A 15,822-nucleotide genomic window follows, 5' to 3' on the forward strand; every position below is an offset into this window, starting at 1 on the left:
AATTTTTCAAAAATTTTAAAATAACATGCGTTACTTTTATAATTGGAAAAACAAAGTCTTTTAAAAATTAAAAATGCTATTACATTAAATGTATTTGAAAGGTACCAGAAGTGGAGGAAAGGTCATGGAACATATAATAAAATAATTTTTATCAGTATAAACCCAAGTAGTTAAAAATGGAGTTGTAAAGTTTTTCTGACACAAAGGGAAGAAATGATCACAGAAAACTGATGTTGAGGACATGCAGTGCTCTCTCTCTCTCTCTCTCTCTCTCCCCCCTTCTCTCTCTCCCTTTCTCTCTCTCTCTCTCTCTCTCCCTTTCTCTCTCTCTCTCTCTCTCCCTTTCTCTCTCTCTCTCTCTCCCCCCTTTCTCTCTCTCTCTCTCTCTCCCTTTCTCTCTCTCTCTCCCTTTCTCTCTCTCTCTCTCTCTCTCTTCTCTCTCTCTCTCTCTCTCTCTCTCCTTCTCTCTCTCTCTCTCTCCCTTTCTCTCTCTCTCTCTCTCTCTCTCTCCTCTCTCCCTTTCTCTCTCTCTCTCTCTCTCCTCTCTCTCTCCCTTTCTCTCTCTCTCTCTCCTCTCTCTCTCCCTTTCTCTCTCTCTCTCTCCTCTCTCTCTCTCCCTTTCTCTCTCTCTCTCTCTCTCTCTCTCTCCCTTTCTCTCTCTCTCTCTCCCTTTCTCTCTCTCCCTTTCTCTCTCTCTCTCTCCTCTCTCTCTCTCCCTTTCTCTCTCTCTCTCTCTCTCCTCTCTCTCTCCCTTTCTCTCTCTCTCTCTCTCTCTCTCTCTCTCTCTCTGGTTTGGAAAAAGTAAAGGTCCTCCTGATAGGAGACTCAATGGGATTTTGTTTAACTGGACTAAAGCCAGTTGACAGTGTGTTCATTAGTGAAGGAAAGAACAAAATTGGATATGACAGAAGTGTAACAATGAGAGGATGTCTAAATGAGAATTTTACCTATGCTTTTAGATTTCTGGCAATTGAACTTCTCCTTATAACAGTGTCTGTTTCTGACTTGACTGTCAGGAACTTATTAAGTGTAGGAGTGCAGGACTGCCTGAGGTTGTTTTTTAATTCCTGAAGCAGAGGAAGGTGTCATGGAGGAGGGGGGTATATTGGTTTCCTGGGGCTTCCATAACAGAGTACCACAAACTGGTTGGCTTAAACAACAGACAGTTATTGTCTCACTGTTCTGGAGGCCCAAAATCCAAGATCAAGGTGTCCACAGGGTTGGTTCCTTCTGAGGGAGGGCTACAAAGGAGAATCTGCTCCAGGCCTCTCTCCTAGCTTGTGGTGGCCTCGGGCAGTCCCTGACTTGCAGCTGGCGTTCTCCCTGTGTCTCCACACTATCTTCCCTCTATGTGTGTGTGTCTCTGTCTCTAAATTTCACCTTTTTAGAAGGACACAGTCATAGTGAATTGGAGCCCACCCTAATGACCTCATTTTAACTTGATCATCTGCAAAGACACTATTTCCAAATAAGGTCACATTCACAGGTACTGGGGGTTAGGATTTCAACATATTTGAGGGGTACACAATTCAGCCTATAACAAGAGGCTATCTAGCAAGTTTATCCTGAGTAGGGGCACAGTGCTGTCTTGAAGCTACAAAGAATCACTGGTTGAAGTATTTTTATCCCACGAGAGTCCCAACTCTGGGATGTATTTAAGCCTGAGTGATTAATGCTAAATTCTTACCCTCTCTCACTGATTCACAACCTGCAGCAACTCTTACCTGGACAAATGCAACCTAGATTAAGATATTTCCTCTCTGCTGCTGGCAGCTACAATCTCAGAGGAATAATTTCTAGGGAAAATCATCAATCTCCTTAGGGCTGATTCTTAGAGACTTGTACCTGCTCAGGAAAGCTCATTGTTAAATTTTCAGTAATTTTGTGAGCCAGCTTTTGATCAAAGCCATCTTTAAAATTAGCCATGGTGGGTGTATTGATACCACAAAAATTGGCAAACACTGCAAATCAGGGCTTTTTTTCTCCCCAGAGAGCCAGTTTACCACCCTACCACTGCCAAACTCAATCTCCTCATTCTACAGGTTGAGGGAACTGAGAAGCTAAAGTACTTGTGTGAAGTAATATAGCTAGTTGGAGGTAGAGCTGACACTAGAACCGAGGTCTTGGCTCAGTGCTCTACACTCTCTGCCTCCCAAAATCTATTAAACCACAAATAGCTCAATCATTTAAAGATCTTATACTCTACAGCTATGTGAATTAAATGCCTTCACAGAAATCAGCTGCAGGGCTGGCAGTTTGGCTCAGTTGATGGGGCATGGTGCTGATAATACCAAGGTCAAGGGTTTGGATCCCCATACTAGCCAGTGGCCAAAAAAAAAAAAAAAAAGAAAGAAAGAAATCAGCTGCAAATATTTTACGTTGCTGCTTGGTACAAAATTATCAGACCTCATAATCCTTAAATACTCATACATTTTGCTGAACTTTTGAATTGAATTGAGCTGAATTGATCTAGCTTTTTGGTTGCATATCTGAATGAGCATAAGGAATCCATTCTACTTAACTAGATGACAACTCTCCCCAACTTAAAATGTTGTATGTCAGCACCAGGAGTCTTCTAACGTGGAGGGGATGTTAAAGGCTCTAAGGAATCCCATCCTGGCCCCCTGCCCCCAATTCACACCCATAAACATCCCGTCTAGCAGGATGTCAAGCACTGATTGGAAGCATCTCCATGTTTTAGAAAGAAAGGGAAAGAGAACCACCACTTATTGACTGCCCTATTTTGAGCCCAGTGGCATACTGGTAAATGTTTAACACCAGCTCTCTGGGAATGGAAAAAAAAAAAAAGATCTGATTTGCAGTGTTTTCCAATTTCCATGGTGTAAAGACTCCCACCATGGCCAGTTTCAACCTACTAACATAACATCACTTGAACACAGAGTTGGGAAGAGGTGTCCATAATCAGCTCTGGCTCTCGCAAGCCAGTAAGAGCTATCTCCAGCACACCAGCATGAGCAAATCATATAACACATGTGATCTCATTAATGCTGCAATACTCTCTATAAATTAGGTGCTATGAAACCACCTTTATAGATGAAGAAACTGAAGCTTAGAAAGGTTAAGTAATATTCCAAGGTCAACAAGCTAATAAATTATGGAGCTAGGATTCGAACTCAAATCTGCCTAACTCCAAAGCTCTTCAAAGACTAGAATCAATTTATAAAACCAACATGTGCTAAATTACTATCCAGCAGATGGCAAGATCTGAGCTTGGCTAAGAGAAGATAGAAAAGAAAACAAAAAATTGTTTTGACTAAAAGACAGCTTCCACCTTAAGGAACTCACAATCTCGTAGAGAGAGAGATCAAATTAAAATTTTTTCTTCAGACATTTAAGGCATCCATAAAAGCTTAAGAGGAGAAAAGAAATAAAGAAAGTTGAAGAAAATGAGCCTTAAGTGAATATTTTCTATAATTTTACTGATTCAAGGCAGTGAGCAACCCACAGGTGGCGATGTATCTGTAGAAGAAGCAGAGCTTTTAGGTAAGTGGAGGTGAAAAGAGGAGTAATTAACCTCTTGATAACTGAGTTCTTTCATGACGGAAGTTGCTTTACTTCCATGATGAGAACAAAAGCAGAATTTGACAGTTTGGCGATATTACAATGTCTCTGGAGGACTGGTTACCTCGGTCAGTCTAGCAAACACTTTAATTCCCAATTTCACTGGACTAAACTAGCTGAAGGTCCACCAGTGCTGGGCACTCTTACTCCTGCAATTATTCTGTTCGCCTGCTTCTCTTCCAGACATAAATATACCAATTTCTCCCTTTCCTTTCCCGCCTCTGAGCCTCAGGTAAGGACTGCCATTTTTACAGTCCCCTCAATTTGGTGCCCATTGAATTAAAGGCTGTTGGGCTGGAGAAGACCTCAGAAGCATCTCTCCCAACTTATTCGTTTTACAGATGGGTTGCTCAGGGTCAGGGCAGGAATGAGCTGAGTGTTGATTCTGCTCCCAGGGGGCTGCCAGTGATTACATATAAGGTCAAAGAGTACAGCTCAGAAACGATAAGAGAGTAGCCACAGAGAGCAGTGCAAAGGGGAAGGGACAGGGAGTTGAAATAAAGAGGATGTTAAGAGAGACCAGAAAAGAGCTGGAGGTGGCAGTAAGATGACAAGACACACAGAGGGGCCAACAAAAAGGGGGAAGTTACAGGGAAGAAATAACTAGATTCAAGATCAGGGGAAATATTTATAAAGCTTACTTTGAGGATAGCATTTTTTGTATTTGTTTCTGTCTTACCAATGTAGAAAGTCATGTACACCAATGAAAAGCAGAGAATGACATTAGTCAGCGTATTGCTAAAAAGGTCAGTCAATATAAACTGAATGATTCTTGCACACCAATATCCACATATTATACTTCCAAAAATGTCAAGGAAGAGTCCCATGACTACATTTAACTCTAAAAAAAAAAGAAAGAAAGATAGAAAATAAGACACAAAATGTTGAGATATAATTTTTGGTTTCTTTCCTTGATGGCATTTGGGTCTGTGCACTTTGGTTCACTCTTGAGATTTTGACTGGGGACCTCATTCTTCGGCAGATGGAGGTGTCCCATGAAAGCCTGGCAAAAGAGACTCTCTCAGGATATCTTTCCCTTACAGTCTGCACCTTGAGGTTTACTTATCCAGGGACAGAAGATTCGAATGTCCTCAGGAGGCAGGCAGAGAACATAAATGTGTAAAACCTGTGACAAACTAAAGAATGAACATTCAAACAAAAGACATCCAAATTCAAATTTTTTTACAAACTATGGCAGGGCCAAGCAAACCATGCCAGGGTCCCTGCCAACCTGCAGTCAGTTTGTGACTCCTGCCCCCAGCCCAGGGCGCATTTGCAAAATGAAAAGAGGAAATTTTCATTAGTGACTATAACTCAGGGCACTAGTAGCTGTAAGTGGGTAGTTATCAGGGTAGTCCTAAATAATGAAGTCCTAAATGACAAAAATTGTCCCACCCAAATGTCTATACTATCCTCATTGAGAAGCACTGCAAACCCCTCTTTATCCACCAATATTTCTCTCTCCTTAGCCGCTCCCTCCTCTTGCAACTGTCACAAAAATATATCAGGAGGACACCTTTTCCCCCTTCATGCCATGACTTTTTTCCCCTTTCTTCTCTACTAGTACCACATCTGGAAACCTAGCAAGGCAACATGCTCCATATCCCAGTGGGCTTTAGCCACATGAATCCGGCTATTGTCACTTCTAGGACCTGACTCTCCCGTATTGCTTGAACCATTCTGCTTTCACCCCCAGATGCAAATCCAGGACAAGCCAATTCTTAACATCCACTCATTGAGATCCAGATTCATCCAGGATAAAAGTAAATCTGAGCCAGCTGACACAATTTTTATATGTGTGCATGCATGCGATTATGTATATTGAGGGAGATAATTTTTTTTAACATTCTTTCCCTCTTAATGTTTCCCCCATGAAAATATATAGATAGTAATTGTTTTCTTGTTATTTGATATATCATTTTAAATGGTCCAAGAATAAAGTAGAGGGAAAGCAGCAAAATTAAGACATCTTGAATGTATTTTAATTTCAATAAGAATGATTTTTAAAAATATACAGACCAAAAAAAAAAAAGCTCTTACCCCTAAACATAGAAATGTGGACTGTGGTGCTCCGAAAAAGTCCAAAAATAATGCTTGTGATGCCAGAAAAGATCAATGATTCTCCTCTAATGATATCAGTATACATTTTAGAAATGCCTGGAAAAGGAAATAGAAAATATAATTTGGTGTGCTACATGAAAATTATGCTCTTGCACAGGAAACAGAAAGAGAAGAGAAGGAACAGGATACAAAAAAGAAGAAGGCATCCATGAAGGCATCCATGACTGGGATGGGTCTGTAAGGCGATCACAATCACCATTTTCAAATTTCTCTGTTGTGCCTTCTGTATTTCCAACAGCAAAGGAACGTGGCAGTAGCACTCCTTATATGCCCATTGCCTTGACCGTGCTCAGACTTCAGGAGACAAACACTTCTCAGGACACCAAATTTCACTTGAATAAACATGAATCAGACTCCAAGAGAACCTCATTTTAGAAACAAAATATGACCCAGCAACCCTACCCCTAGGTATACCCAAGAGAAATGAAAATGTCTGTCCACACAAAGATTTGGACACGAATGTTCATAACAGTGTTATTCATTATTGCCAAAAAATGAAGACAACTCAATGTCCATCAGCTGATTAGTGGATAAACACGTGTGGTATATTACTACAAAGGGACATTAGTCCTCCACAGAGAGGAAATACTTACTGAAACATGTTACAGCATAGATGAAGCTTGAAAACACTATTCTAAGTGAAAGAAGTCAGACACAAAAGCTACATATCATATGGTTTGATTTACATGAAATGTCCAGAATAGGCAAATACATAAAGACTAAAAATAGATTACTGGTTACCAGGGGCTTGGGTTGATCAAATTCCACATCCAAATTTCCATTTTATGTCATTTTCTTTCTGCCCAAAGGACTTCCTTTAGCATTTTTGGTAGTGCAGGTCTGCTGGTGATAAATTCTTTCAGCTTTCGTATGAGTTATGTTTAAGAAAGTCTATTTCATTTTTGCTTTTGAAAGATATTTTCACTTAGTACAGAATTCTAAGCTGACCGTATTTTTCTTTTTTAGTAGCCTGAAAATGTTGCTGCACCATCTTTTGGTTTGCATTGTGTCTGGAGAGAATTCTGTGATGGTTACTATTTTTGCTCCTCTGTACGTAATGTGTCTTTTTTTCTCTGGCCGCTTCTTAAATTTTCTCTTTATCAATGGTTTTAAGGGATTTGATTTTTATGTGCCTTGGTGTGCTATTTCTTGGGCGTGGATTTTATTGAGCTCCTTGAATCTGTGGCTTCAGTTTTCATCAAATTTAGAAATTTTTCGTTCATTATTTCTTCAGATATTTCTTGTCCCTCCCTCTCTCTCTCTCTGCTCCTTTGGGGACTCATACGTTGGGACATTTGAGGTTGTCCTACAGCTCACTGATGCTCAGCTCATTTTTTCCAATCTTTTTCTCTCTGTGCTTCATTTTGGGTGATTTCTAGTGCTATGTCTTCAGGTTCACTAATCCTTTCTTCTGCATTGTCTAATCCCACCCAGAGTATTTTTCACCTCAGACATTGTAGTTTTCATCTCTAAAGTCTGATTTAGATCTTTTTTTTTTTTAATCTACCATGTCCGGTAGTGTGCCAATAAAGAAGCTCTCCAAAAATTTTTTTAAAAAGGCCTGATTTGCAGTGTTTGCCAATTCCATGTGTAAACATCCCACTATAGCCAATTCCAAGCTACCAATGAATTAACAACTGGATTGTAAAATTCCTGGTCATTTAACAATTGGCTCTTATAAGCTAGTCTGAGCAGGTTTTACCCCATACTCAATCTTTCTTTTAACTTTTTTAACATATAGAATATGGCTATAAAAACTTTTAAGGTAAGGGTGGAGGGGTTCAGGGGACAAGGGCCTCAAGACCCTCAATGTTCGAATATAGCCCAGCAACAACCGAGCCACCACCAGAAGCCCCCGGGGCTCCTGAGCAGGACTTGGGGGGTGGCCCACGGGCCTCATCCATATGCGCCGCCCTCCACAACCAGGCCAGTGAAGGAGCCAGCCATGGGCCAGCCCTGCCCTCTCACCCCTACCTTCATTTCCCTACCCTTCTACCTCTTCCCCCTCCACTGCTCTGCAACATCTTAGAATATAAAAAAAGAAGAAATAAATAACTTTTTAAAAGAAACGCTTCTTAAACTTAACAATGACAGTCGTTATCACTCAACCTTGCTTTTCCCTATTGCAAAAGCTCCTTCCTTCTCACTGGACTTGTTTTCAGTAAGTTTAGTCTCGTCTGTCACTTTTCTCTCTTTTCCCATTTCTGTACACCCTTCTTAAAAGTGTGGGCCAAAACTGGATTCAATATTTCTCAACTCAAATATACTTCAGTGTGATATATATCTAACTTATTTACAAAAACTATTGAAAATCATATGTAATTTAATATATGTCTTAAAATTTTTCAAAAGTAGATGAAAAAACTTTTAATTTTTTTTGCCTACTGATTCTATCATCTGCATCATTGCCAGGGCTGCTTCTGCTTATTATTTTTGTACTCTCCATGGGTCATATTTTCCTGCTTCTTTGCATACCTAGTAATTTTTGATTGGATGACAGAATTGTATATTTTACCTTATTATGTCCTGTATATTTTTGCATTCCTATAAATATTCTTGAGCTTCATTCTGTAATGCAGTTAAGTTACTTGGATACAACTTAAACCTTTTAAGTCTTGCTTTTAAGCTTTGTTAGGTAGCGCCAGAGCAGCCTTTAGACAAAAGCTAATTCTTCCTACTACTAAGGCAATTACCTTCTGAGTCCTATGCCTGATGTCCCATGAACTGTGAGGTTTTCCACTCAGGCTGTAAGAAACATGAAGGGAATTGTTCTCTCTGCTTCTTCAAGTATTTTCCTTCTCCAGCCTTGAGCACTTTCTTCACAGGTGCACTATGGAATATTAATCCAAAGACTCAAGGGGGTGCCTCTGCAGATCTCTTGAAGACGTCCTTCAGTGTAGCTTTTATCTCTGCAGTAATTTGCCTCGTGAACTCTAGTTGCCTTGGCCCTCCTGGACTCCCAACTCTGAGTCTCCCCAACTCAAGCAAACCACCAGGCTCCACCTAAGTTACCCTTCACCACACTAGACCTAGACACTCTCTCAAGGTAAAAAGCTGAGGCAAGAGCCATTGGGGACACCCCTCTTTTTTTCCCTCTCTCAGGGACCACTGTCCTGCACTGCCTGATGTCCAATATCTGAGAATTGTTTTTTTCATACGTTTGTCCAGTTTTTTAGTTGTTCCAGGCGGGAAGGTAAATCCAGTCCCTATTACTCCACCTCACTCACAGGAATATATAAATAGAGGAGCCTTGTGTCTCTGATGAGTTTGTAGAGCTACATACATACTAGCCCTGGACTTCTTTTACTTAAGAGCATAATCCCCAAATTTAAGAACATATGACCCATGATGGTACATTATGCAGCCAATTACAATTACAAATTGATATAAAAAGGTCTGCACAGCTATATATTTTTTAAAAGCAGCTGTTTAAATTTTTATTTGTATTTATTTTGTGGGGTACAGTGTGTTGCTTCAATACATGCATACAATGCACAATGATTCATTTAGGGCAGATAGCATAGTTCTGTACCATTAGGCCACCCCTTCTCCTCTTCCCCACCCACCTCCCCTCCCAGCCTCTGGTAACCATTATTCTACTTTCTACTTCTATGAGAAACACTTTTCTTCTTTTCTTTTCTTTTTTTAGATTCCACATATGAGTGAGACCATGCTGTACTTGTTTTTCTGTGCCTGACTTACTTCCCTTAACATGATGGTTTCTACTTCCATCCACGTTGCTGCAAATGCCAGGATTTCATTTCTTTTTATAGCTGAATAGCATTGTATTGTGTATATATACCACAGGTTTTTTATTTATTTTTATTTATGGGTTTTTTTTAAAAAAGATGACCAGTAAGGGGATCATAACCCTTGACTTGGTGTTGTCAGCACCACACCCTCCCAAGTGAGCCACGGGCTGGCCCTATACCACAGTATTTCAATCAATTCATCTGCTGATGGGCATTTAGTTTGATTTCATCTCTTGTGTATTGTGAATAACATTATGAGGAACATGGGAGTGCAGGTGTCTTTTTGATACATTGATTTCATTTCCTCTGGGTATATACCCAATAGTGGGAATAACTAGGTTGTAAGATAGATCTATTTTTGGTTCTCTGAGGAATCTCCATACTGTTTTCCACAATGGCTGTACCAATTTACATTCCCCCCAACAATGTATGAGAGTTCTCTTTTCTCCGCATCCTCACCAGCATTGGTTATTTTCTGTTTTGTTGATTATAGTCATCATAACTGGAATGAGATGATTCTTCATTGTGGTTTTAATTTGCATTTCCCTGATAACTAGTGATTTTGAGCATTTTTTCATGTGCTCATTGGCCAATTGTATTTCTTTTTTTGAGAAATATCTCTTCAGGTCCTTTACCTATTTTTTAATTGGGTTGTTTGCTTTTTTTGCTATTGAGTTGTTTGAGTTCCTTATATATTCTAGATATTAGCCCCTTGTCTGATCTGTACTTTGCAAACACTTTCTCCCATTTTGTAGGTTGTCTCCTCACTTTGCTGATAGTGCCCCTTGCTGTGCAGAAGCTTTTTTTGTGTATTTTTTGCTTTAGCTGCCTTTGCCTTTGTGGCCTCTTCAAAAATGTGCTGCCCACTCACATTTTGTGTAGCATTTCTAGTAGTTGCACAGTTTCAAGTCTTAAATTTAGGTCTTTAATCCGTTTGGAGTTGAATTTTGTGTATGGTGAGAGACAGAGGTTTAATTTCAATCTTCTGCATGTGGATATCCAGTTTTCCCAGCACCATTGATTGAAGAGGCTGTCCTTTCCCCACTATATATTCTTGGCACCTTTGTCAAAAATCAGTTTTGCTGTAACTGCACGGGTTTGTTTCTGGGCTCTCTATTCAGTTCCATTGGTCCATTTTTCTATTTTTAGGCTGCTACCATGCTGTTTTGGTTACTATAGATTCATAACATATTTTGAAGTCAGGAAGTGTGATGCCTCCAACTTTGTTCTTTTTGTTCAAGATTGCTTTACTGATACATGGTCTTTTGTGGCTCCATATAAATTTTAAGATTTTTTTTTTTCTATTTCTGTGAAGAATGTCATTGGTGCTTTGATAGGGATTGAGTTTAGTGTACAGATTGCTTTGGGTAAAATGGACATTTTGATGATGTTAATTCTTCAAACTCATGAACATGGTATATTTTCCATTTATTTGTGTCCTCTTCAATTTTTTTCACCACTGTTTTACAGTTTTCATATTTCACATGCTTGATTAAATTTATTCCTAGGTATTTCATTTTTTGGTAGTTACTGTGAATGGGATTACTTTCTTGATTTCTTTTTCAGCTATTTCATTATTGGTGTATAGAAAGGCTATTGATTTTTGTGCATTGATTTTGTATCCTGTCACTCTACTGAATTCATTTATTAATTCTAGTAATTTTTTGGTGGAGTCTTTAGGGTTTTCTATGTACAGGATCATGTCCTCTGCAAATAGGGATAGTTTGATATCTGTTTAAATAACTGATGTATTATGACAATTAGATAGAAGTAAACTATTTGAGGAAAGGATCATTTATCTAATTCACACAAAGGAATTACGTGCGGGCCCTGCCAACACCAGAAATAAGCGAGAGTGATTTTCCCCATAAAAACAAGTCAAATTTGTCTTATTAGAAAAAAAATGGATCTAAAACCCATGTATCACGTGAGTGTTATTGATTATTTAAGGTCTAGCCAAATGCCTTTACTATTTTTGTTTTAAAGAAACAGATGACTTTCTACTGTACTCATTTAAAAAAAGAAAAAAAATTTGAATATTGAAACTGCAACAAATAATGTTTATAGTTTATTATAACCATTTACAGTCAAGAGATTGCTGAAAAGGGGGTGGGAAGAGAATGAGGTAATAAAACAAGTGGCAAATATAAACAGCTGAAAGAGAAAGACAATTAAAGGAAAGAGAAAAAAATGTACTTAGGGGAACAAGGAGAGAAAAGAGCACAGGATCAGTCTTTGAGAAGTATAACTACTTTGTAACAATTTAGAACATCGAAAGTGTACAAAACCCTCCTGTGTTTTCCCAACCATAGGTATAAACAGGTGTAAAAAATAGGAATATCACTTGCTGAAAAGGTTGGAGGTTTCTCACTCCAATTATAAGGTAATATATTGTCACTAAATTCAACTGATACGTTAAAACTGGTTAGGAAAGTATGTCTGATTCGAAACCAGAAACCATGGCATCTAATCATTTCATGTTTTTACTGCTATGTTAATGAAACATGACAATAAGGAGATATTTCAGAGTAAAATCACTTTTTACCTTACCAAATAAGATGCAGAGTAGTGCAGGACCACGAACTGTCTTGGGAATAGTTTTTATTGAATAATATATTTGAGTGCCAGACTAGCTCATTACCCCTTTTCTTGAACTAAACTGCAACCACCTCTACCACCTGCCCAACCTTAGCTACTGCAAAATGGAGGCAGTTCTAACAAGAGTTGGCAAGGCCTTGGAAGTGTTTCATTAGGGGTCTTCATTTTTTTCTCTGTATTGATCAACAAACTCATCAACTCTGAATCTCTACTTTGTGGCTTAGAATTTATGGAATGGAATAAGAATGCCAATTTTTATCACCTTCTGGAAAGATTACATTTTCTTCTGAAAAAATTGTTAGTGATTATAATTGAGGTTATTGATCACAGATCTTCAGTGGTTGTCTTACTTGCGCTGTCTCCTTAAAGTTAATCAGTGCTCGGGGAGTTTCAAGACGGCGGTGGCTGCGGCGGTTGGCGCGGAGTAGCTGAGGTGGAAAAGGCAGCCACTGGGCCTCAGGCAGCCAGGAAACTTGTGGACCTTCCTCTTGCCATCTCAGAAGGGAGGACCGCAGCTGCTGGCCGGTCGTGGGGGGTGACCGCCACTTTGCCCTCGTCAGGAGAGGCTGCCTCATTTACAGGCAACAGCTTTGAAGTGTGGAGCAGGAAAAGAACTGTTTCTTAGCTGCAAAAGCGAGTCTCTAAACAGGGAACATGGCGCCAGGGCTGCTGTGGATGCAGCCAGGATCCCGGAGGCCGGGGCCGTGCTGAAGGAGGCCAGCTGCCCTATTCAGGATTTGAGGTTTCAGGCCGGCATTAAAGAAGATTCCTGGGAGCCCCCGAGCCGCGCTGCAACTGAACAGCCCAAGGCGGCAGCGGCCGAGAACAGGGAAGGCGACAAACCAGAGACAGAGAGTGAACACCCGACCTGGCACAACCCTGTGAGTGACCCCTGGCCCAGCTCTGTTCGGGGGGATTACACCCACCCGGCTCCCGCCTGCACCACCAGGCCACTCACCGCCCCGGGGCTGCCTCCATTTTCCCAGGTGCTAGCAGCTCCGCCCGGCTCGGCCGTCACTGAGCCTTCCCACTTGCTTGGCCAGGCGCGGGGCTTTCTGGAGCCTGCGGGCCGGCCTCCCCTCCCACTCCCTCCGCGGTTCTCAGGCGGGGCTGGTGGCGGGGGGCGTCCCCGGCCAGTGTCGGGAGGGCAAGGAAGTACGGGCGGTCCGACTATCACTCCACCACACCCTGGACTCCGGCCCCCGGTAAACTTCCTGTTACTGGGAGGCAGATACCATCTCTGCAGCCACCAGTTCAGAAAAAAGCCTAACCAATTTCTGGTTGGGAATAGTGTGGTAGGAGAGTTCCCAGATCCACTTGAACCTGCCGGAGAGCAGGCTGCAGGTGGGCGCTAGATTCGGTCTATGCTGGGGGGATACAAAGGTGAACAAGACCTGAGAAAGATCTACACAGTGCTACAAAGGCACCCAGAGAGACCGGTCGTCTGTGTCTAGCAGAAACCTGGTAGACTTCCTGGGTGAGGCGGTGCCGAGCAGGGTCTTGAAGGCCAAGCTGATAGAAGAGGGGCGCAGAAGACACGCCCCAGCCCAGCACAGTGAGCACAGAGTGGGGAGACGTGCGACCTGGGAGGCGGAGACTCGACAGAAACCACACACCCGGTGGGGTCGCCACTGCACGATCCAACAGCCTGGGCCAGAGCACACGGAACAGGGAGAAGTCCTGCACAGGAAGTGAAAGCTCAACAGAGATCACACACCCTGTGGTACGTGATCCACCAGCCCAGCAGAGTCCAAGCTGACCAGAAAGGTGGCTCCCCGGAGAAGCCCAAGACCCAAGTCAACCACACACACAAGGCACTAGAGGCCAACTGAGCAGTCATGGAGGGAGCCATACCAAATTGGCAACCACAGCAACATCCTAGTTAGTCATTAGTCTCAAACCGGTGGTCTGTGAAACCCCCTGCCACAATGAATAAACATCAAAAAAAAGATACCAGAAATACAAAAAATCAAGAAAGTACACCACCAAAAGTTAATAAATTTCAAACTCTAGATCCTATAGAACAAGAAGCCACTGAAATAACTGACAAGGAATTTCGAGTGATAATTCTAAGGAAACTGAATGAGATACAAGAAAACTCAGCTAGACGTCATGGTGAAACGAGGAAAAGTATACAGGACCTGAAAGAGGAAATGTACAAGCAAATCAAAGTCCTGAAAAAAAATGTAGCAGAACTTGCTGAACTGAAGAAGTTATTCACCGAAATAAAAAACACAACGGAGAGTTTAACCAGCAGGCTTGTCAAAGTTGAAGAGAGAACCTCTGAACTTGAAGATGGGCTATTTGAAATAACACAAGCAGACAAAAAAGAAAGAAAAAAGAATCAAAGACATTGAAGAAAATCTGAGAGAGATATCAGACAACCTTAAGTGCTCAAATATACGAGTCATGGGTATTCCAGAAGAGGAGGAAAAAGGAGATTGCATTGAAAACATATTCAACAAAATAGTGGCAGAAAACTTCCCAGGTATAGGAAAAATCACAGATCTTCAGATCCAGGAAGCTCAACAATCTCCAAATGTATTCAACCCAAAAAGGCCTTCTCCAAGACATGTTATAGTCAAATTGGCAAAACTCAGAGACAAAGAGAGAATCTTAAAAGCTGCAAGACAGAAGCGTCAAATCACCTATAAGGGAGCCCCAATCAGGCTAACATCAGACTTCTCATCACAAACACTAAAAGCTAGAAAGGAATGGGATGATATTTTCAAAATACTAAAAGACAAAGATTGCCAGCCAAGAATACTCTACCCTGCAAGGCTATCCTTCCAAAATGAAGGGCAAATAGTATATTTCTCAGACAAAACAAAAACTGCGGGAGTTCACTACCACACGACCACCCTTACAAGAAATTCTCAAGGGAGTACTGGGTTTGGTTCCTGAAAAATAACTACCACTGCCATAAAAACCTAAGAAAAATCAATACCCACCAGTATAATAAAAAAGGCATCCATGAAGAGAAAACAAGCAAACAAAAACACTATCTACAACCTAAGGAACCAACAAACACAGAAACCAAACAGTAAATCAGAAAGCAAGGAACAAAAGACACCTAAGACAACCAAACAACCAATAAAATGCTAGGAATATATCAACACCTTTCAATAACAACTCTTAATGTAAAAGGCTTAAATTCCCCAATCAAAAGACACAGACTGGCTGACTGGATCAAAAAGCAGGACCCAACTATATGCTGCCTACAAGAGACCCACCTCACCCATAAAGATTTACACAGACTAAGAGTGAAAGGATGGAAAAAGATTTACCATGCAAACAGAAAAGAAAAACGAGCTGGAGTAGCTATTCTTATATCTGACAAAATAGACTTTAAACTAAAAACCATAAAAAGAGACAATGAGGGACACTACTTAATGATAAAAGGTCTGATCCATCAAGAAGACATAACAATCATAAATATGTACGCACCCAATGTTGGAGCAGCCAGATTTATAAAACAAACTCTATTAGACCTAAAGAAGGAAATAGACACTAATACCATAATAGCAGGGGACCTGAACACCCCACTGTCAATATTAGACAGATCATCTAGGCAAAGAATCAGTAGAGAAACACAAGATCTAAACAAGACTCTAGACCAATTGGAATTGGCAGATATCTACAGAACATTCCATCCAACAACCTCAGAATATGCATTCTTCTCATCAGCACATGGATCATTCTCCAGGATAGATCACATATTAGGTCACAAATCAAGTCTCAATAAATTCAAAAAAATTGGAATTATCCC

At 40.8% G+C, this 15,822-nt stretch overlaps 1 protein-coding gene across 1 annotated transcript in view; it reads right to left on the reverse strand.

Moving 5' to 3' along the window:
- SLC9C2 (solute carrier family 9 member C2 (putative)) overlaps positions 1–15,822 on the reverse strand; it is a 104,635-nt gene that overhangs the window by 67,349 nt on the left and 21,464 nt on the right. The window contains exons 5-6 of the mRNA XM_063105912.1: positions 5,623–5,739; positions 4,262–4,423 (exon numbers count right to left, since the gene is read on the reverse strand). Of these exons, the coding sequence (XP_062961982.1) occupies positions 4,262–4,423; positions 5,623–5,739 (279 nt within the window). The remainder of the gene's footprint in view (positions 1–4,261; positions 4,424–5,622; positions 5,740–15,822) is intronic.

Source organism: Cynocephalus volans, chromosome 8 (genome assembly GCF_027409185.1).
Source record: "Cynocephalus volans isolate mCynVol1 chromosome 8, mCynVol1.pri, whole genome shotgun sequence".
In the NCBI taxonomy this organism is placed as follows: Eukaryota; Metazoa; Chordata; class Mammalia; order Dermoptera; family Cynocephalidae; genus Cynocephalus; species Cynocephalus volans.